The 23,896-nt window shown below is 36.5% G+C and overlaps 1 protein-coding gene across 1 annotated transcript; it reads left to right on the top strand.

Moving 5' to 3' along the window:
- Positions 1 to 347: 347 nt before the first annotated feature.
- Positions 348 to 12,775, top strand: LOC149842063 (putative methyltransferase At2g41040, chloroplastic). The gene is made up of 8 exons (XM_090001271.1): positions 348 to 585; positions 7,902 to 8,002; positions 8,102 to 8,242; positions 9,102 to 9,183; positions 10,953 to 11,146; positions 11,266 to 11,377; positions 12,150 to 12,260; positions 12,405 to 12,775. Exons 1-8 carry the CDS (start codon positions 439 to 441, stop codon positions 12,540 to 12,542), a joined length of 1,026 nt encoding a protein of 341 aa, XP_089857397.1. The 5' UTR covers positions 348 to 438; the 3' UTR covers positions 12,543 to 12,775.
- The last annotated feature ends 11,121 nt before the right edge of the window (positions 12,776 to 23,896 follow it).

Raw genomic sequence — 23,896 nt, 5'->3', positions numbered from 1 at the left:
CATCAGACATGAACGAGAAGGCGGCCATGTGTTGTAACATAAGCTAAAAACAAAAGTGAAACGTGCAAATCTATTTATGGGGAGTGAAAAAATATTTTGATCCAACACATATCTATCTTATGGGACGATATTTTCATTAAAAGCATATATACTTTTTTTATATGTTATTTTATTATAAAGTCATCATGAGCAATGTTGGTATATGAATTATCACCGGTCCCAAGATATTATTTGGTACACACCCGAACACGCAAATTTGCGTTTGGGGAGAACAGACACCACACTCTCGGCCGAAAACGCAACTCATGAAAGTTATCCATAAAAAAGCGAAGCAAAAAGGCCAATCGAAACGTTGGAAGGACTAATATTGGTCATCTTCGAATTTACGTGGGTATTTGAAATCCCGGTGGGAAAGGTGTGTGTGAGAGAGAGAGGGCCATGGCCTCTTCTGCGCTAGCCCAAATCACCTTCCACAATTCGTCATCGTCTTTGTGGGGAGGGCGGTTGCGCCTACGAGGACACCACCAAAGGAGAGGATATCGTGGTGGCTTTAAATTCCACGTGGCTGTCTCGGTGGCTCAGCCAGTAAGCTTTCTTTCTCTTCGTTTTCTTCATTTTCCCTGTTTCTTGTGATCCAAAAGTGGCTTCAAATTCTTCAGAGTTCTTGAGATAATCTCCGCTTCGTTAAACAATTGTGAATTTGGTGGAAGTGCACGGAACCCATGTTTTAATTTTTACTTTTCTGCAAAAAAAAAAATGAAGAATGGAAGGAAATTGAGAGATAATTTGATGCTTTGATTGAACGGGTATCTATCTTTATATGGGTATTATTGGTTTCTTCTGGAAGGCGATTGATATTGATTCTCTTTGCTGAGGATACTAATGTCAATAATTTACCGGGTGGCTACTGTTCTAAATCCTAAGCTGTTTCAGGATTTCCTTTTTTTTTCTTGTTTTCCGATTGTTGAAACTTGATACTTTTGTAAGACATGGGTGGTGGAACAAAGTTTTGGGGCAAAACTGTTTGTAGTATAGAAATTTCCCACTGCTTTCATCTGCAAAAGAGAATAAAGAAAACATCTTATGTGAAATCGGCTGTGTTTGCCTACAATCCGTTGCAAAGTATATCTTTTTGTCTATTTATCTCTCACAAACAGTTGGCCAATCCACAGAGAACTCGGAAGTTTGTACAATTCAATTTTCTTAGAGAACTTGTGTGGCAAATTGAGAGGTTGATCTGTGTTGATTGATCATTTTTCTTGGCTTTCAGAAAACGTGGATTAGTTGGCAGTGTAGCAAAAAGGAAGTAGTTCTCTGCTAGATATGTAGGAGTAGGACAATTCAGTTGATGGGCGATATTAATCCTTCATGTCATGCAATTGATTTGAGACATCTCAGCGTTCTAAATAGCTATTTATTTAGGCCTTGATCTATCTTACTGTTGGCACACATAAGCTAGTATTGTTGTTCTTTCTGGTGATGCATATATATCAATGAGATCGATAATGAAAAGTGAGGGCTCACGCCAACCTAGTGAAACCTCTACTAGTCATTTACTTGCTTATTTGAACACTTCATATTGGTCCAAGCCAAATAAAAAGAAGCAGCAGAGTTATAGCACGCTTAACTCAGTTGCTTCACATACTTCTATGTGAGATAGGACTTTATTGCATTCCTGTGCACTGTGTATTTATGGAAGAAGACTTGTTATTCCAGGTTCAAGCATTAGGTAATCACCTGAGGTGGATATTTTCATAATCAATGGAAATTGTTCATGTTGGGTGTCTCACATAAGTTTGTGCAACATTTGGGCCTCAATTATGCAAAGCATGATGGCAACATAGCCAACATGCATGGGACACAATGCAGCAGCAGGAGCCACTCAACTTAAGGTCAAATAATATGGAGGAGTTTCTTTATTAGCATGGGATTTTTTAAGACATTGAGCCTCTTATATGGTTGCTAACTACATATGCTACTTTAGTTTTAGTTTTTGTTCTTTTGGAGAAAAACTTTGGATTCTTATCTTCTTGTGTACAGGGAATAATTCAACAACCCACCTGGACTTGAAGCTAAACGTTATCCAAATCTATCACACAGATAAGCTTTAGAATCTAGTATTTAGTCTTTTTGGCACTAGGCATGATATTGCATCAAACCAATAAGATATTATACATATTGCATAATGACAAAATGTTTGACTATTCATTTGGATTGGGTTCCTAAAAGACTGTTACATTGCTTGTATCCTTGATTTGCAAAATGAAGAAAAACCATTGAGAATAAAAAGGGAAAGATGGGAGGAGAAGAGGAGGGAAAAGAGGAGTATTATGTTGTTGGTTTTGATGGCAGTATGCTATGTTACCGCAACACGGTGGTTTGGCTTCGTAGAAGTAGAGAGAGAGAAGAATAAGAGAGAACAAGAGAAGGAGAAAATACAAAATACGTGAGCTCTATTCAATGACCTCAAGTAAGAGGGCTTGCCTCAATGACTTAAAAGGGTCGACCCCCTTGAGTACAAAAAAATAAAAGATAAAGTCTAAAGTACCCTCAAGTATTAGGTAATGTACACTAAGTCCTAATACATAGGGGTATTACACGAGGAAAGGTAAACCACTATATTACACTACAATACTTAGATTTCAATACTCGCCTTCGAACTTGGGAGGATGCAAAGGAATCATTCCAAGTTTGGAAAGGAAAGTATTGAAGTGAGAAGGAGAAAAACTTTTCGTGAACACATATGCAATTTGATTCTTTGAGCTGACATGCTTTAAAGCTATGATTCCATCTTCATAGGCTTTTCTTGTATAATGACAGTCAATTTTAATATACTTGATGCACCCATGAAACTCGGGATTCTTGGCAATATAAACAACACTCATATTGTTACAATATAACTGAGTTTTCTGTTCACATGAGATTCATAGTTCATTTAATAACCAACTTATCGAAGTAATCTTAGCAGTAACTTGAGCCATAGCTCTGTACTCTGCGTCTGCAGTAGACTAGGCAACTCTCTGTTGCTTCTTACTCTTCCATGATATCAATGAGCTTCCGAGAAAAACACAAAACCCCGTAGTTGAAAGTCTGTCTCTAGTGGATCCTCCAAAGTTAGCATCACAAAAAGCTCTCATCTTGGTACTGGATGAAGATGAAAAAAACATCCCATAATACATTGAGTCTCTTACATACCTGATGATCTTGAGTACAACTGCCAAGTAAACAGATCTAGGAGTGCTCATAAACTGACTAACTATATGAATTGCATGAGTTATATCTGGCATGGATATAGTCAAGTATATAAGGCTCCCAACTAATTGCCTATATAGTACAAGATCTTCTAGCTCCACTCGATCTGTAACCTTTATCTTCAAATTAGCATCCGTAGGAGAATTTACTCTTTTTGAATCGTCAACTATTCTTGCTTTCACAACTAAATCTGTACAATATTTATGTTAAGACAAGTACAGTCCCCTTGGAGAGTATGCTACCTGAAGACCAAGAAAGTACTTTAAGCACCCCAAGTCTTTCATCTCAAACATGTTAGCCAATTTCTTTTTAGTTTATTCAACCTTCTTTATGTCATCTCCTGTGAGTATCATATCGTCAACATAAAGAAACAATATACATCTCCCAAGTGCAGAGGAAGAAACAAACAAAGCAAGATCATGGTGACTCCGCTCAAAGCCAAGTGATCTCATTGCATAACTGAATTTCTCAAACCAAGCTCGAGGTGCTTGTTTGAGTCCATATAGAGCTCTGCAAAGTCTGCAAACTCTACTTTCTAGATCTGAGTATCCTTGTGGTAGCTCCATATATACTTTCTCCTGCAAATCTCCATTCAAAAATGCATTATTGATATCCAACTGCCAAAGATCTCACTGCTGAACTGCAACCACCGATAGAAGTGTACAAATTGTGGTTATATGAGTCATAGGGGAAAGTGTTTCAGCAAAGTCAATTCCAAAATGTTGGCTGTATCCCTTAGCTACTAGTCTGGACTTATACCTTTCTACATACCCATCTACCTTTATCTTCATTTTGTACACCCACTTGCTTCCAATATCATTTTTCTTTGGAGGAGGTTTCACTAGTTTTTATGCCTGTATTTTTTCAAGTGCGCTCATTTCATCAACCATGACTTTTTGCCACTCATTTTTTTTTACTGCTTCTGTATAGGACTTAGGCTCAACATAAGAATGGATTAATGCCAAAAATGCATGATGATGAGGAGCAAATGACTCATAGGATACAAAACGAGGAGATATAGAGAATCTAGAAATTTTACGTACTTGAGAAGGAGTAGAGAAGGAAGATGAGAACTCTAAACTTTGTTGGCTTGGATCAACTGATATCGGAATAGGATCAGGATTGACCTTTTCACCTCCCTACTCTTCCACTTGATCTAAGAATGAAATTTCAATCACATCTTCATGTCGCCTTGAGTAAGTCTGACCAAACCTATTTTTCTTAAGCATACCATTCTTCCCTTGCTTCCCTTGGCCCTCTATTCCCTCTTTCATACTATCTTTTTCTCTAAAAGGAACCAGAAAGGACAAATCATCCTCAGTTTTTGTCTTTTCTTCATGCTGACTAAAGTATAACATATTCTCATGAAAAACATGTCGATATACCCATACTTGCTTTCCAACAGGATCATAGCACTTATACCCTTTTTGTCCATTAGCAAAACCAAAAAAACAATACTTCACAGCCTTAGGATATAACTTATCTCTGTATCTGTCAGGTAACAAAACAAAACATACACAACCAAACACTTTTAATACATCATAATTTGAAAATTTTTCATATAATTTTTGAAAAGGAGATATGCTTTTAAGAATTCCAGAAGGCATATGATTTATTTGATAAATGCTTAGTTGCACTACATATGCTCAAAACACTTTGGGTACTTCTCCTCCAAACAAAAGAGCTCTTACCGTCTTCAATATGTGTCTGTTCTTTCTTTCAGCTATACCATTTTGCTCAGGAGTGTAGGGACATGATTTTTTATGAACCACACCGTTCTCTTACAGGAACCTTTCAAACACACAACTTATATATTCACCTCCATAATGAAATTTACACGCTTATTTCAATTTTTTACAACAAATTAACTCGACTCTAGCCGAGACGAGTCTGGCTCGAACTTGAGCCAAGCCAAGTTCGTAACCAAGGTGTTCCAGCTTGGCTTGAGCGCACCCCTAGAGGTGGCGATCCTCGACGAAAGGGGTGGTGATGGATGGTGGCGATTCTCGACGGAAGGGGTGGTCCGACCGATGGTTTTCGGCTGATCGGGGCTTCAGAGGGAGGGATTCCGACGAAGAAATCCTCCTCATAATCGGAGAGAGAGAGAGAGCTCAGAGAGATGGGAGAGAGAGTGAGAGGGAAGCTTAGAGAGCCAGGAGACGGGAGAGATGGGAGAAAGAGAAGGAAGGGGCTCGAGGCGGGGCGTGTGTGTGTGTGTGTGTGTGTGGTGGTGGTGGTGGTGGTGGGGGAAGCCGGGGCAGAGAGCTCGAGGCTAGGGGGGGGGCCTTGAGGCAGGACGAGGGTGAATTTTTTTAATTAATATATATATATATATATATATATATATATATATATATATATATAATACGAACCAAGCCTTATCGAGCTCGGTAGGCCGATCAAGCTCAGCTCGTTTGCCTGGCTGATCCTCAAAGCTCAGTTCAAGCTCAACTCATTTATGGGACAAGCTGAGCCCGAGCCGACCCCGATCTATTTTAGCTCATTGTGCATCCCTACTTATGGCTAACATAATTACATTTATTAAAAAAATAGAAAAACAACTAACTAACCTATTCCTATTGGACTAACCTTTACATGATGTGAAATAACCAAAATGCCCCTGTTGGGCATTATATATATATATATATATATATATATATATATATATATATATATACTTTAACACTCTGTACCCTCATATTTTGAAATTGCCGTGTCGTACCCTCCGTATCTGTACCCTTACCCGTACCCAGGTGACATAGGCAGTATGGTATTGTAGTTGCTACAATCTGGTTAGTCTTAACCTTCATTTAGGAATTACTAAGGAAAGTTTATTAAACCTTTTATTGGTGATGGTTTTCTGGATTCATCTCACAATAAATTTGAGGAAGTCTTTTTAATTTTTACTGATAATGACTTTTTCTTTACAAGGATATGTTATAATTTGACTGTTTTTTATTTTTTGTTTCATGCATATAATCCTGAATATTTTTTTGGGGAAAATTCCAAAACTATGACAGAAGTTAACATATATCACAACCTATGTCACATGGGTGCGGGTGCGGTGCAATTTCAAAAATTTTGGACACGAGGACTCGACTATATATATAATTTTTTTTAAATATATATATATATATATATAATTATATATAACAATAAATTAATAAGATAGCACTGGGAACAATCAAAGTAATAAGATAGCACTGGCCATGTGACTGTGCACACCGTCTGACTATATATATATATATATATATATTTTTTGTCCTAAAAATAGACAAAAATAGACTCGGTCAAAGTTGATTGAGTCTAAAATGTAGACGGACTTGGCCCCGGTGCATTGACCGAGTCCGACACTTGGTTGACCGTGTCTTCCCCGTGTCCGAAGCGGCACCCGTGTCGGGGCGTGTCGACGTGGGTGCGTGACGCGGGTGTGTCGACCCCCTAGCCGAGTCCGTGTGACATAGATCACAACAAATTTTCATGTTAAGCAGCGTAACAACTTCAATAAAAAACCATTTCTTTATTCACTTGACGTGTACCCATTGTTAATGAATAGCAAATAAGACCAAACTACTCTGAAGCGGACAAGAGTTAAGTTAAAAAACAACACAACTTTAGAAATTGTAAAATTATAGGGACTCTAACAGGTAAGTTTTCTAAAGAGAGCAACATTTAGGTTCCAATGAGTGAAAGAACAGAGTTCTCCGTGATGTCAACCAAGGCATTTGAGCAAATGCTATTCAAAAAGCTATCTCAGAACCATTGTGTAGCTTATTCTTGTTTTCCATTTTTTCTGCAACCACAAACAGCATGTTTCACAATTTGAAAACCAATGCAAAAAAATTATGGTCAACAATTGCTGACGTTTTGGTTTTTCTGCAAACCGTTGTTAATATGTTCTTTTATCATTCTTCATGCAACAAGTGATTTGTAGCCCCCTTTATAAGATTGGCAATCATTCTTTCATCTTAACAAGTCCCTTCATCTAGTTTGCTCATGTGTTCCGTTCACTTCCCTAATGTTTTATTGAAAGCCTTTATGAGCCTGACCTTAACTGAAGGAATCCAAGTTTTGGTGTTATTTATGCAGAGTAGGTGGAAAAAAGATAATGGAGTGGGTGGGTTACCATGCCATAGATGGAAATCAGAAAGCTTTCTTTTGGTTATTATATAACCTGTGATAATGGAAAGAGGATCCTTATGGCAGATGTTGATAAACTTGTCAAAAATTTTGGGAGATGGTGAAGAACAAAATTGTCCAAATCCACCAACATGTTGTTGGAGAGCATCAGTTGTGTGGTTTGAAATATGGGTATTTGCTCCAAAAGTTCTGTGCCACTTGTAATATAAGTGGACACTGTATTGGCAAATAGCTTTGCTTATCATGTGCTTGTGGAAGTTTTCCTTTTGTCTTATCATCATGTTATTGCTGCAGATGATTATATACATTTCTCTATATTGTAGATATCGCGAAATTGCTGGTTTGTATTGCTTTATTTTTCTTGTTATAAATTGCACATTAAATGTGAGATAAATTTAAGTTTAGCAATGCAAATATTGTTGTCCAAGTTCTCATAAATGTTACTCTCTCACATACAAGAATTTTAAAAGGTGAGGGATGGTATTCATTTTATTATCTTCCTTTCTCAGGAGCCTGTCAAATGTCACCATGATCATTTGGAAGTTGACTTGTTTGCATGCCCTGTTTGTTTTGAACCATTGACAAGGAAGGGACCATCTGGTTTGAACTTGTAAGTTGCGACTTCGTATTCCTCCACTTTTAACATTTCAATAATGCTTGTTGTTATGGCCATTTCACTGAGTCTAAAGAGTTTATATTCTGATTTCAGGCCAGCTATCTACAGGTCAGGATTCAAGTGTCATGGATGCAAGAGGTCCTACTCTAGCAAGGAGAGATTTTTGGATCTCACTGTGACTTCTGGGACAAAAGAATACAATGAGGTCATGCCCGTCAGGACAGAGTTGTTCAGGTTCACTGATGACTTTGGTGGTTTATAAACTGGGTAGCACCTACTTAAAATCTTAAGGCTTATGAAGTACATCCTCAGAAATCTTCGTTTCTAGTATCTTTGTCTATAAGACTAGATAATAACAGTTCATTAAAATACTACCTGCAGCATATGCCTTTGGAAATCTGGAGATTGATCACTTTCATTGTGGAATGAAAATTCATTCTCATTTACATTTGTGTTTCTTTTTTTTCTTTACCATGTTTGTAAAGTATTGTAGTATCCATGAGTCATGATCTCTAATGTGGTTTTCTCCACCATTCTGCATTTAGAGCTTCAAAACATGAGATATCTTCAATTTTGCTTATTTACCACATGAGAAAGTAATATCCGCCCTGTTCATGCTTGATGAATGACCTTTTTTTTCACATCCTTAGAAAATGTCGTTGGCATTAACTTATTTTCTTATTGATGAATATGGATAACATAAAATATGTGGTTATTCCCATTTTCTGACAGATTAGTCGTCATGTTATCATCATCTGAGGATGAAGTTGACCATCATTTTCAAAGCTTAAACACTCACCCAACTCACCCACCCACACTGCAGAAGGAAACATGATAATGTTACTGATTTTGGTTGAAGTTGTAAATACCAAAATTCCCTTGAATAGGCAACCAAAATACAGGGCTGAACCTTCACATTTTTCTATTTTTTTAGAGCTGAAATATAAATCTAAAGTTGCATGTTTCTTTTAAATATATTAAGCAAAAGAAAACCTTCTATTGCTATAGGTAAATATACTCCAAATGAATATTTTATAAATCATCTGAAGCAGATGTCTTTTGACTGATTCATGTTCCTTTCATTATTCCTTAGGAACCCATTTGTTTCATTTGCATATGAAAGGGGGTGGCGTCAAAATTTTAGCCGGAGTGGCTTTCCTGGCCCTGATGAAGAGGTAGTTTCTTTCTCATGGTCTTCTTTTTTCTATATGAAGATTGAATTACATATGCTTTTTCTTTTGTGTAGGATAACTATGTTATGTAGTGAGAAGCGTCTGGATGGTAATGTTGACATCTTAGCCAAGGTAGGGAGGTCATTGGGACGTCGAAAAGTAGTCGCTAGGTGTGGCGAGGTTGTTGGGGCACAAGGAGGTGACTACCAACATAGCAATTCACAAAATGCAGGGTTGATATCTAGGGCAAGGTTGTAAGTATCATATTGTTACCTGCATCGGTCGAACCCAAAATAAGATATGTATCGTAAAAGATCATAATTTTTTAATAAAAAAATTCAAAAAAATAATTTAAAATCAGAAAAAACTAGAAAAAAATCTTAAAAATCATAACACATAAAATATTGATGAATTGTATAAAATACAACCATAAAATCACATATGAAACATTTATGTCTTTATGCATTACATAAGACATCATCAAACATCAACCATCTCACAAGAATACTGCAAAATATTAAATATCTTGCAATTAAGAACATGCAACAAGACTCATACTTTCATATTACATAAAAAAAATATTATGGCAATAGTTGCAATCGATTTTCACTCATTACTTGAGTGCCCCATTGTCATGCTAGATCATCAAATGCCATTTTTGTTGGAGTGTGAAGCCTAATTTTTACCTTGATATAAATATTTAATTTTCACAAAAAGTTGGCGGGGGTTGCGGGGGAGCAACGTCCCCTTGAGGCGAAATTTTTTTGGAGGGTAGCTTTGTAATTTTACTCATAATAAAGATTTTTTACCTTAATCCATTTCCTTGAAAAATGGTGAAAATGCACATTTACTTTAGCAAATCATAAAAGTCCTCTCTCTTGAGCACGGATCGACCTTCAAAATCGCTCTTATGAGTCCTAGGGTGCATGGATGCCCCTCTATTGGCTTCTACACAAATGAGGGAGTCGACCCTCAAGAGGTCTTTAAAACCCAAAACTGAAAATTTATGGTTTTGCTCTTTTTCAAGTGTGCCGTATCGTGTATCGTATGATACAAGCCTATATCGTACGGTACATATGATACAACTATGATACACACTCATATTGCGATATGAGTGTGTATTGTATCAATATTCCTTATTAGTAACGATACATATGATACGTACAACATTGTTCTAGGGCATTAAATCAGAGATAATTTAATAGAGGTTGTTGGGGCACAAGGAGGTCACTAATGGGGTAGCAATTCTCAGCATGGCATTTGAGAGGGGGAGGTGAGAGTTTAGAGGGAACATGATTTAGTTGTGTAGATTGATAGTTAAGGCATCAAATTAGAGGCAATTTGTCTTGGGGAAAAAAAGGAAAATGATAATTGGGTATTGAGACAAGTCTTTTATTAGGGACATCCTCCTCTTTGTTTCATGCAAGCGAAGCGCATGAGGCTGCTAATCTAAATCAGGGAGAATCAGTGTTTGGTGACTTTTTTTTTTCCGGTAATCAAGCATCCTTTTAGGGATATTTTTTTTCTAATTCTATGCACAAAAATTGACTTTGATCTATTACTTTCAAGAATGAATTTTGCACCCTACTTCCTTGGGTTCTTTTTGCTTAAAAATGGATTTTTTAGTCTACCAGTATAATGATGTTGAATTATTTTTGGCCATTATTTGTTCATCAGTCTCCCATAAATAGCTAGTTTCCATAATTTTTGATTTGTTAAAATGCTTTATGATGATTCAGTTTATTCTATTGCAATTGATTGGACTTGTGCAGTTCAAAATGGCACAAGAATATTTCAAACCCATAGGAGGTGGCCTTCTACTCGACGTCAGTTGTGGGAGTGGTTTGTTTTCAAGAAAATTTGCGAAGTCTGGGTCATACTCTGGTGTGATTGCATTGGACTTCTCGGAGAATATGCTTCGACAATGCTATGATTTTGTGAAACAGGATGAAAGCCTTTTATCTGCGTAAGTTTGTTCACTATAAGATGCCACTAATGTTGTTATTATTAAATTCATGTTCTCTTAATTATTGAAGAACTGTAGCCTTTCAAAAAATGACATATAGCTTACTGGAGAAATTTCAGGAATTTTGCTCTTGTTCGGGCGGATATTTCAAGGCTTCCTTTTGCATCTGGTTCTGTTGATGCTGTTCATGCAGGTGCTGCATTGCACTGCTGGCCTTCTCCTTCTAATGCTGTAAGTTGTGCATCTTTGGTTCCAACTGATATGGTCCATGCAGTCTGTCTTGAGTACAAAGTGAAAGTACATTTATGGTTCTGCACCCTGCTAATGCAGGATTTGGGCTATTTTTGTCATTCTATTGCCAGCTAGACATCTATGTCACATAGGTGTGGGTGCGGATGCAGCGATGTGGCACTTAAAAAAAACTTGGGTGCGGAGAGGGTATATATATATATATATAAATTTCAACAGTCTTAAGTTAACACTAATGAAATAAAAACAATTATCATATCATCAATTCATCATGCATAAATTCATGCAATAAACCAAATTAATAAGCTACAATTGTTATTTATCATCAATAAAAAATAACACCACACAGGTGCGTGTGTATATATATATATATATATATATATATATATATAAACTTGGTTAGGGTTGACTAAATCTACTTTTGGATAGAAATAGACCTCAGTGTGGTTGACTTCACTTGACACAAAGAAAGCCGTGCCCAAGTGTCTCACTTGCATGGGTGAGGGTGCGACGTAGGTGCGGTGCCCTAATAGAAGAGTCCGTGTTACATAACTAGACATCATCACATTAGTACTAAGTGAAATGGGTTGATGCTTTTTGTCATGTTTTCTTGTATATTATCTGTATTTACTGTGAAGTTTGGTTTTAGTTATAGTTTGACTTTTAGTTATACATTTGAGTATTATGAGAATAATGTTGTGCTTATATGCATCTCACCACATTTTCCATGTTACACTTTTTCATTTTTCACCAGGTGGCTGAAATCAGTCGTATCCTGAGAAGCGGTGGTGTATTTGTCGCAACCACTTTTCTATCCCCTGCTTTTGGCAACTCATTTCTTCTAGGATTCAAGCCCTTTAGAGAAGTAATGCTCTATTTTCATGGGTTATTTTTTAACTAACTAATGATAGAGCTTCATTTAGATCTGTTCCTTGCAGCATGCTCATATAATATTACTGTTTTTTTTATCTTGCTTGTGAGTTTTATTTTTCCGCCTAATCCAATGCAGGCATCTAGGCAGCTAGCTAATAGTTACAACAATCTAACTGAGCAGGAGATTGAAGATTTATGCAAGTCCTGTGGTTTTATCAATTATACAAGTAAAACACAACAGGCATTTATTATTTTTTCTGCACAGAAACCGTAGAAACCTTATAGTTCTATCATCAGTAGTTCTTCCAATCGATTATAGTGCCCTATACCAGGTAATCTTTTGCAACATTTGCTCATTCCCATATTGTAATTCCCCTCTCTTTTGGTTCTGGGAACCAGTGCGAACTTTCGTTGATATGTTTATATTTGGTTGTATTCTTTACCTGAAAACAGCATCCAAATGATATACTTGCTCATAATGGTCAAAAGGAACAATTGCAATGGTTGTATGAAGATGATTCTAACGCTATGACCCAAAAAAGAGTTCTTGACTTTATCAATATGATTTGTTGAAACTTGAAAGTAATCATAACAAAAAATTGGATGTAATAAGTTAGTAACTGGTGAGATGGTTTTGGTGGCAACAAAGATGATGATCATAATGAAGAATTTGCATGATACTATCCAAAAGAACGAATAATTAACCAGTACATATGCTACCAGTTTTCCCCTAAAAGGTAGATATCTGGATTACTGATAACCAATGCATATCTGGGTTGCTAACTTAATATTCTTTTTAAAAATGTTTATATATATATTTTATAGGAACATGCTGTGGTAGATTATGTAAAAGATGGTCCGCATCTACAGGCCCTTTGACTTGTTCCACTGCCAGCATCTGTATAGGAATAAGCTAAACATGTTCAAATATGTAAAAGCTCTTCTGAGATGTGATTTGGGGAGTTACCCAGCATTTAGTTATTTTGAATGTTTCTAAAATTCTGCAGTTAACGCTGATCCAAGCTCCTGCGAACTATATTAATTCCCATATCTATAATTAATATATTCTAAATCATCTGGTTCTATAATTAATATTGTTTAGTCAAATGCCTCTCCATCTCCTTTCATGCTTTGAAGTCGTTACACAGGAAGTTCTTACAGATATTTCAGCAAGACCATCTAGGGATGCTTTTCAACGTAAGCGCAGTACCTTGTGAAGCAGGGATGGTCTCAACATGACCATGCTTGAACTAGCTAGAGTGAAGTTAATACTTAATAAAAAGAGATTTTTATCATTATTAGGAGGCAATGGGATTATATATATATATATATATATATATATATATATATATATATATATATATATATATATATATGATAAGTTGTAAGTGTGCACCGGCTAATGTGTGCACTCATTATGCACTGCTCAATCCAGTCCTACGGATGTGATCTATGTGGTTTGTTTAGTAAAAAACAAGTTTTTGATCTTATCATTGCATGTGAAGGACTTTCAAGGGTATGAAAAATCAATGACTCACAATTTTTAAAAATTTAACAACTTTAATACATCTATAGAGTTGGATTGGATTGAGTGAGAGATGTTTTTGACCTTGGTGTACAATGAGTGTTAGATTTAGGTTTTTTGAGGTTCTTGTAAAGAGAAAAAAGACGAGTAAGGTTTGGGTTGAACTCACGATCCTTAATATGGGAAAATCATGCCTCATTATGACTATTTATATTCACTTTACACTAAAATGCATCTTTATTAAAACACCCTTATTAACATAAAATACAAGAAGATTAATAAAGGGTATTTTAAGAACACAATATATAATAAAATATAATAGGAAAGTAGGAGACATGAATAGTGACATGCACAATAACATCGTGAAAAGTGACGTGAGTGATATGGATTTGAATCTTGATCCAGATCCAACCACCTCAAACCTCCTGCTCTAATGGCCTCCCTCAAGTTGTACATGATTAACAACTATGAACAACTTATTTTTTAAATACCAAAACCTGTTCTTTGTGAGGCCTTTAGTGAACAAGTCAGCCACTTGGTCTTCAGAGTCTAGACATAGTGGGTCTCAATCACCTAATCCTCCACTTTCTGGCGAATAAAATGTTGATCAAATTCGATATGTTTTGTCTTTTCATGTTGGATGAGATTTACTGAAATCTTGGTAGCTCCTTGATTATCACACAACAAGAGTGACTTGGGAATGACTTCTCCGAAATCATACAATGTGTCTAATCCATGTCATCTCAACTGTAACTGCAGTCATTAAACGATATTCAGCCTTTGTACTAGACCTCGCAACAACTTTTTGTTTCTTACTACTTTATGCGACCAAATTTCTTTCAAGAAAAATATAGTATCTATATACAGACATTTGCTTATCAAGATCTCTTGCCCAGTCAGCATTTGAATAAGCCGTAACCATTAACAAATCTTCATGTAGTGCCCTATTTATGTAGAGCAAGCCATCTCCAGTAGTGCCCTTTAAATATCTTAATTTTTTTTCACACCCACCATATGTGATGTGCTAGGCTGATGCATGAATTGTGACACCTGATTAACAACAAAAACACTATCTAGATGAGTGAAAGTAAGATATTGCAGCATTCCAACTATGCTTTTGAGCTGTGTTGGGTCATGAAACAATTCTCTATCATTTTCACCCAATCTTTGATGAATGAGAACCGAGGTTGCAGCAGGTTTACAATCTTTCATGCTTGTTTCATTTAGACGATCCATCATGTATTTATGTTGAGTTAAAATAAAAGAATCAGCTTGCAATCTACTTTATCCTAAGAAAATATCACAACAAACCAAGATCTTTCATCTTAAAATTTTTGTGCAAGAACCTCTTCACTTCTCAAAAGTGAATGATCTAATGGGGACTGAGTAAAACTATAGCCTTAAATTACAAGCGAAAAACTCTCAAACCAAGACCCTGAAGCTTGCTTCGGTTCATAAATAGCTCTTTTTAACTTGCAAACATGAGTTTTTGGATCATTTTCACTATACCCTTATGCCCATGTAAGAATACATTCTTTACATCCAACTGACTTAGTTGCCACCCATGATCAACTGCTAGAGAAAGGATGATTCACATAGTGCCTATTTTGACAACAAGGTTGAAGGTCTCATCATAATCATGCCCATACTCCTGAGTGCATCTTTTTGTTACTATGCGAGTTTTATATATTTTGATAGTTTCATCGGGTTTATGTTTTATTTTATATACCAATTTCGAACCAACTATATTTTTATTAGGCGGTCTCACTATCTCTCACGTCTGGCATTTATGTAAGGCCTACATTTCTTCATTCATAGCTTCTATCCACCTATTTTACTGCACTACATGCTGAAATGTTTTGGGTTCTTGCTGCTGTCCAATTTGAGTAAGGAATCGTTGAAAATCTATGCTAAAATTTTCATAACTCATCCATTTTTCAATCTAATGTCTCACCCTGCTTGATCTTTGTATTGACTGAAGTTGTCTCTCTTGATCTGACGATTGTTGTGGTTCTTGCAGAACCGACCGACTTTGATTACGCCTTGTATAAATGCATCCCTGTTTGAATCTTCTTGATGTGCTTTCTACATTGCTTGAATCGATTTCTGTGTCACAATCCAATTTGGCTAGTGGATCTTCTAAGACATCTTGGCTTTGATTAAGAAAAATATTTGGTTGTTGTACCCTATTATTCGTGGCTGAAAATAGGTTATTATCCAGCCAAGGCTGATATACTTCAATATTATTCTTGTCCTGCAAAACTTTATGGCTACACTGATCATTAGAAAAGTTGCACTCATCAAAGACAACATTTTTAGATATTTTAATTCAGCCTGACTTGGAATTATAGCAACTGTAACGTTTGTAATCATCAACATATTCAACAAAATGACAAACATGGGATTTATGTTGAAATTTGCTTCTCAGCTTGCTGTCCACATGAACATAACACACATCCAAATGCCTTAACTCATAATTTGGGTCCTTCTCGTATAGCATAAAATAGGGAGAATTGTATTGCAAAAGTTTCATGGGCAATTTGTTTATGATACATACAACTGTATGAAATGCCTTGATCCATAACTTTATGGAAACTTTACTCTCATGAATCATAAACATCACACTTTCTACAATATGATGATGCTTTATTTCAACAATGTCATTTTGTTGAGGTATTCGTGGGCATGAAACTCTTCAACCAATTCCATTATTCTGTAAAAATTCAACAAATTTCTTTGACGAGTATTCACCACCACCTTCACATTGAAGATTTATAATATTTGATGAAAATTGAGTACCAATATAGACCCAAAAGGTTTTAAACACACCAAAAACATCAGACTTATGCTTTAAAAAAAATATCCAAGAGTAACAAAAATAGTCATCAATAAATTATACATAATATTTGCTACTAAAAGAGTAAGGAAGTGGAGATGGTTCCGAGACATCAGAATGAATAATATAAAAAAGTCTCAAAGCTCTTTTATTATATGAATTAAACGACAAAACATGACTCTTACAAACTTGACAACTACGACATAGACTATCACAAGACTCTTCACTCAAGACAAATTTAGGTAAATTTATTTGAAAATACTCTTTCAAGAAAAACTTTACCACAATGACCTAACCTATTATGCCAAACATTTGACTGATTGGACTTTGAAATATTGAAAATACACACAAAGGACTTAGGCTTCGAGTGACTATCCAATGTAGCTTGATTTGTCAAAGGATCTTATTTGAAGATGTACATGTTGCTACATCTTTTTCCCTTAGCAAACATCTTCCTTGTTTGAAGATCCTTGACATACACAGAAGATAGAGTAATTCAATATACAAATTGATATCACAAGTTTAGAAATAGAGACTATATTCTTTTTGATTTAGGGGAATACATTATATCAGTCAACTGGACAAAATGTGGTTTAGACAAAGAAAGGACAATATCTTTGGAGTGTATAACGGGGTGACATCTACCATCTCCAATAACAATGTTATTTTTACAAGAATAAGGAATCAATTTGAAGATTTTACTTACGTCACTTGTGACAAAGCTGACATCTCCTAAATCAATGTACCAAACACCCTAGTTGTTTTCCTTGAAACTGAGTCCGAAAATGACAACCAACAAAAGCTCCTTGTTAGGGTCAATTTTCCCCTTGTTTTGCCCATGATCTTTAGGTAAATATTTGCCTTTAGTTTCATAATTGTACCTTAGATCATCTTTGAACCAACACTTTATTTTTACAATCCTTTCTTCTTGCAAATGTAGCATGCATGAATGTTATTATTGAATGCACCTCTTCCTCCTATAGGGATGTTGGGAGTAGGAAGAATTCTTTGACCTCTCTAATTGTAACATCTGCCTCTACCACGTCTTCCTCCACATTCATGGCCTGAAAAAGATATCGTAAACAACATATCATGATAATTTGCTTCAATCTTTTTTGTATTTGACATCCCCTTCAATGACATCTCATAACTGAAGAGTTTGATTTTCAGGTCATCAAAAGTACAAACGATCCCAATATACTGTAAAGTAGTGGACAACACATGAAATTTGGCTCCCAAGCCAACTAAAGCTTGCTGAATTTTGTCCTTCTCTAACACTTGACATCCAATTAATGCTAGCTGATTTGTAATGGACTTGATCTTGTTGAAATATTTCATAATGGACATGAATGCCTTCTTTCATCTGAAATTCTCTTTTCAAATAAATGATCTTAGCTTCTAAAATTGGTGAGTAGGTCTGATGTAATGTATTTCATAACGTCATCACAGTGCAATCATATGGAATTCTCACCAATACCTTCTGATATAAGGTCAAAGTGATGTAGGCTAAGGCTTGATCCTTCTTTGTCAAGTTGACAAAATCTAGATTTATAACGGTCCTCATTGTAGTTAGAATACTTTTGTCATCTTTATCTTCTAGCATAAGAAACTCAAATAGAGCAGCAATTGATCCATCAAGTTGACCGACGAGATCTTGACTCCTAATAAAAGGAATAATCTATCTTTTTCAGGTAAGATAGTTAAAGTTATTCAGTTTTTAGAAATTAATTGGCCAAAAAGGTTCTCAGAAATGGATCCTGAAGAGGAACTTGAATCCATGATAGGTGAATAAATAATCAATGTAAAAAGATCAAAACATGACAACAAATATTTAAAGAAGAAAATGAGATAATCAATAATCAAGATATAAAAAATTAGCGACAATAATTGGTAGCAATAATAGTCACGCCCTTTTTTTTTCAGAAAAAAATGTGAAGAGTAAATCATATATGTCGCTGCAAATAGAATATCTTAATGAACTTACGCATCAAGGTCAACTTGGATTCTTTTTTTTTGTTGAATGACGCAAAATAGGAATCACTGACCTTAGGTGATGTCAATCTGTTTTTCAGATTAATAAATTTGGTTCGACTAGAAATATGCGACCCAAAACATAAACAAGCCAAAATTTATAAAAGAGATTTCAATCCAGGATCTCAGAAAGAGAAGAAAGAGTCAAGAAATACGCAAATTTGATTTGAAGGGGAAGAAATAATGAGAAAACAAATATAAAAACAGATTAGAGAATTAAGAAATACACAAATATGATTTAAGAACCAAGAACCAAGAACCAAGAACCAAGAACCAAGAACCAAGAGAAGAGACAAATTTGAAAGAAAAAGAAAGAAAAGAGAGGAAGAAGGAAAATAATAAAAGACTCAACTGTTACCTGGAGAAATAAAAATCGAATGTTAAAGGTCACCAAGATTTTCTAGCCCCACTCCGGATCATGGTTCTAATACCATGTTAGATTTAGGTTTTCTGAGATTCTTGCATAGAAAAAGAAGATGAGAAAGGTTTGGGCTGAACTCTCATGATTCTCAATATAGAAAAATTGTGCCTCATTGTGACTATTTATATTCACTTTACAGTAAAATACATTTTTACTAAAACACTTTTATTAACACAAAATACAAGACGACTAATAAAAGACATTTTAGTAACAATATGTAATAAAATACAATAAAAAACTAGGAGACATGAACAGTAATGTCATGAACAGTAACATGAATGGTATGGATCTCGATTAAGATTCAGATCCGACCACTTCAAACCTCACGCTCTAATAGAGTGCATAGATTATTATCCAGTGGAGACTTACCTCTCTCTCTCTCTCTCTCTCTCTCTATATATATATATATATATATATATATATATATATATATATATATATATATATATATATATATATATATATATATAGAGAGAGAGAGAGAGAGAGAGAGAGAGAGAGAGAGGACCCATTTTCGCTGATCCTGCATGGATCAACGACTTTTTTTTGTGTCAAATCATGCTTTAATAGTGTCCATGACCGTCTCTAACGCGTTATTTTCCTCCCAGAGCTCCAAGACCACTGCTAAAGCCCAAAAATCACACACAAAAAAGAACTGGTTGCTCTTCGCATGTTCGAGGGAAGGGCGTGCACTGTTATGCCCTTCTGTCTATATATATGATTACCATTTGCTCATGTCAACATTACCTATAAATGAGTTTTTTTCTTTTCATAAAACTAACATTACAAATGTGATCTACATGTTTAGGTTAGTGGAGGTAAGCTTTTAGATGGATTGATTACTATGTATAGGTATGATTTGATGAGCCTTGAAAAATTAATGGTGGATAGTGTGCAACAGTGTTGTGAGAGGCCTACGCCTCAGTACCTGAAGCGTACGCTCAAGGTACTGATGCCTTGCAGTGAGGCATTCTCAGTTTTATCCTGTTGTTTACTTAATTTATGAAACCGATACACAAGAAGCTAGCAGCCGGCAAGGGTTATCAGCACCCCAAAGCAAACCATCGCCTGTAGGGCCAGTTCCTGTCAGCCTTTTTTCTCTTGTTTCTGTGCTTGCTACGGCTTTTTTGACTCTTCTCCTGCAACTTGGATTCTGGGCATGCAACGCATCCATGGGGTTCTGCTCCTTGCTTTGCACTTCCTTGGTTGGACGGTCGGGAAAATGATGGGTCATGCTTCTCGTGTGTTGCTTGTCGTAGCCATCCGATCTCATCTGCTGGATTCATTGAACTGGAGCTTGTCCTATTTCCTCTGTCCAATTCACAGCTCAACTGATTAAAAAGGAAAAAAAGAAGTCAATAATGGGCAAGATGAAAAAATAATTTCTTGGAAATTTTATGCATCGGTCGGTTTTGGGTTATGCATCTGCATGGGGTTTGTCATAATGTCTTTGCCTGATAACTAATGAGGTTTGCCTTAATTTTTATTCATTATGATTGAGCCATTAAACATCAGTTGGTTGCTCGAATGGCTTCATAACAGGCTCAACGCCTCGCTTTGCCTCATCGCATTTAACAACCTTGGTGTGCAATATTTTTTTGGTTCATAAAATCGTATTTTTTTGTCGGTTCCTATAAGTTGGACCATGTTGAATCCATCCATGAGGTCATATTGGTCGATATGACTGTGCATATGATCTCCAACTCATTTGGACGGGCAAATTAATGTTAGTATATACATATAGGGGTGGGCAACCCCGCAGCCCAATGGGCCAACCCGAGCCCGCCATGGGCTGGGTTTGGGCCATGGTTTTAGGCCCGGGCCCGTTAGGTACCAGGCCGAAACCTGGCCTGTTATATACATGGTCCACAGGCTATCGGGCAGGTCTGATGGGCTTGAGTTATTTATTAAATTTTTAATAATATAAATCTTTTAAAAATTAACATACTAACTTGGATAACTATTATTATTTACTTAATTAGTTGCATGAAAATTTGTTATTTGTTAATTATTATTATTTACCTAATTAGTTGCATTAATTAGGAATTAGTTGCATGAGAACTTGCTATTATTGGGTTAACTCATAATTTCAGTCAATCATTTATGCATTTTAAGATTGGGCCAGGCCGAGCCGGATCAGGCCCGCTTCACATTGGACAGTTGGGCCAATGGGCTGGGCCATGGGCTTTTCTTCGAACCATAGCTCGTTAAGAACTAGGCCAAAACCCGGTTCGTTAATAAATGGCCGATGCCCACCCCTATATATATATATATATATATATATATATATATATATATATATATATATATATATATATATATAGAGAGAGAGAGAGAGAGAGAGAGAGAGTAATGGGTCCGTGCTAAACTGCATGCTAAATGGTTTTTTTTTTATTTTATTTTATTTTAAATTCTGACCATGCAGATGTGATCCATGTATTTGATTTTAGAGGGATCAGCTCTTGAACGGTTTGATTCCAATACACTGGTGGGTTTTTATCTAAAATCTTTCTAAATTTTTTAGATTCCAAACATCATTTTTTTCATCGAAAACACATGATCCAGGTGGTGTGGATATTTAGTAAATCGACAATGCCCAACACATTTATTGGGCGGGAACTGCATAAAAAGCTCAGGAAAAGCCCAAAAACCCCATTTAACACGCTGTTTAGCACCAAATTGGTTTAGCACGGACCCATTTTTTTTCTGTCTCTCTCTCTCTCTATATATATATATATATAAATATAAAGAGAGAGAAACAGAGAGAGCCGTCCATTGCTTGGATGGTCCAAAATCTACACCATCTCTTTCACCGCTCGATTTTTCTCAATCGGACGGAACCTGTATGCCTACTCTCTGTTCCCCCCCCCCCCCGCACCCCCATCTCGTATCGTTCCCCTTTCCCTCAATGCACTGCTCACTTCCGCCACCTATTTTTCCCGCAAGCACCCACTAGACACTCACCGGCCGACTGCCCGGTACTTGCCGAAGAGCTGCCCTATTCCTCCCTGCCGAACAACCGGCCAGTTCCACTCTCTCTCTATATATATGATTGTCGGAGATCTGCTGGCAGGCAGTTGCTGGTGCGGTAGACCACCAGCCATCCACTGGTAACATGCAAGATTTTGTGGGTGAGAGGCACCCTTAACTTAAAAAAAGGGGAAACTGACTGCCAGTGGGGCAGCCACCGGTGGTCGGATGCCAAGCTATTGCCGGCTGAAAGCCAAGTGTTGGACCACCTGCAGCCTCTCTGTCGGCGTTGTGGGTTTCTTTAGAAGGGTTGGCTTGGTTGGAGTGGCAGAGGGTTGGGTAAAGGTGGTTCGTGGGTGGAGAGAGAAGAGAGAGAGTCGGACTGAGCGATGATCAACGTCCAACTCCGGCAATAGTTCATTTGTCTCCATCGTTCAATGGAAGATAGTGAGAGAGAGGGGATGGGGACGAACCTCGAGAGGGGAGGACTGAGGAGACATTGTCGAGACGGGAAAGAGAGAGAGAGAGAGAGAGAGAGAGAGTAGGCATACAGGGACCGTCCGATTAAGATAAATCAAACGGTAGAAAAGATGCTGTAGATTTTGGACCGTTGCTCATATATATATATATATATATATATATATATATATATATATATAGAGAGAGAGAGAGAGAGAGAGAGAGAGAGAGAGAGAGTTGGCCAGTCATCCCACCTAAACAGGCGTTACTTTTATTGGTAGACGAAACCATTAAGAGTGCATTTCATCTCTCTGTCGTCAAGCAGTTTGGACCATGATAATTATATTTCTTGTAGATTTGGCAAAAAACCATACCCTCAATGCTTTTAGGGTTTTGACTTAGTGATGTCAGGGGGACAGGTTTGACTTGATTTTGACCCATGCCAAACCCTATTCAGTGTTTTGGTGACAAGTGAGAAGGTCCGATTAGAATTTGGGTCGCACTCAAAGAGTCCAATTAATACATGGAGCCGGGTATGGTTTGTGAAATTTCATACCAGAAACTCCGGAGCTTCATGTTTTCTGAAAAGATACTTCAGGACTTTTAACTTTTTACTGAAACTATCAAACAGGGAAGCAGATCAGGTCATGCTGAACATGAACGTTTTTGCTCATGCCGATTTGCATTTTAAAAAGTTCAAAAGTCAACAAAACCACGTGGCATTCATCCAAAATGCAAACAGACGGCCATGATTTAGGCATGAGCAAAAACGCTCATGTTCAGCATGACCTGATCTGCTTCCATCAAATAGAGGCCAAAGTAAGAGTAAGTTAACTGTGAACCAGGAATAATAAAATTACTAAAACTGCCCCTATTGCATAATAAAATAGGGAAAATACTCCTTTTTCAAGCCTGATGTCTAAAAATGATATTTTATATGAATCTTAACCTCTAAGTTTAACTTTAGGTCCCTATTTGGCAGTTTCAGTGAAAAGTTGGGTTTTGATATGCTTTTTAAGAAAAATTAAACCCTTTTTAGAATATCAGACAAAGAGTGGGTCTTTAAATAAAAACAAAAAATTCTCAGAAAATTATAGTAGCACTACAAGAAAAATGTTAATTAGCGACAAAAATTTACAACAGATTTTTTTCATTCCAAATTTACGACAGATTAGCTAGAAAAAGCTTTCATCCTGAATCCGTCGCTAAGTAGCGACGGATTAGCGATGCAAAAATGTTATAGCTAATCCGTCGTTACTTAGCGACGGAATAGCGACTTCAATTTTTCGTCGCTACTTGTCAATAAAAGAAAAACAAATTAGTGACGGATTTAGCGAGAGATTTTTTCCCTCGCTAATTAGCGACGGATTAGCGAGAGAAAAATTG

Source organism: Nuphar pumila, chromosome 3 (assembly GCF_984573655.1).
Source record: "Nuphar pumila chromosome 3, dmNupPumi1.hap1.1, whole genome shotgun sequence".
NCBI lineage: Eukaryota > Viridiplantae > Streptophyta > Magnoliopsida > Nymphaeales > Nymphaeaceae > Nuphar > Nuphar pumila.
Note: the sequence above shows the minus strand (reverse complement) of the source record. Positions and strands in the feature narration are given on the sequence as shown.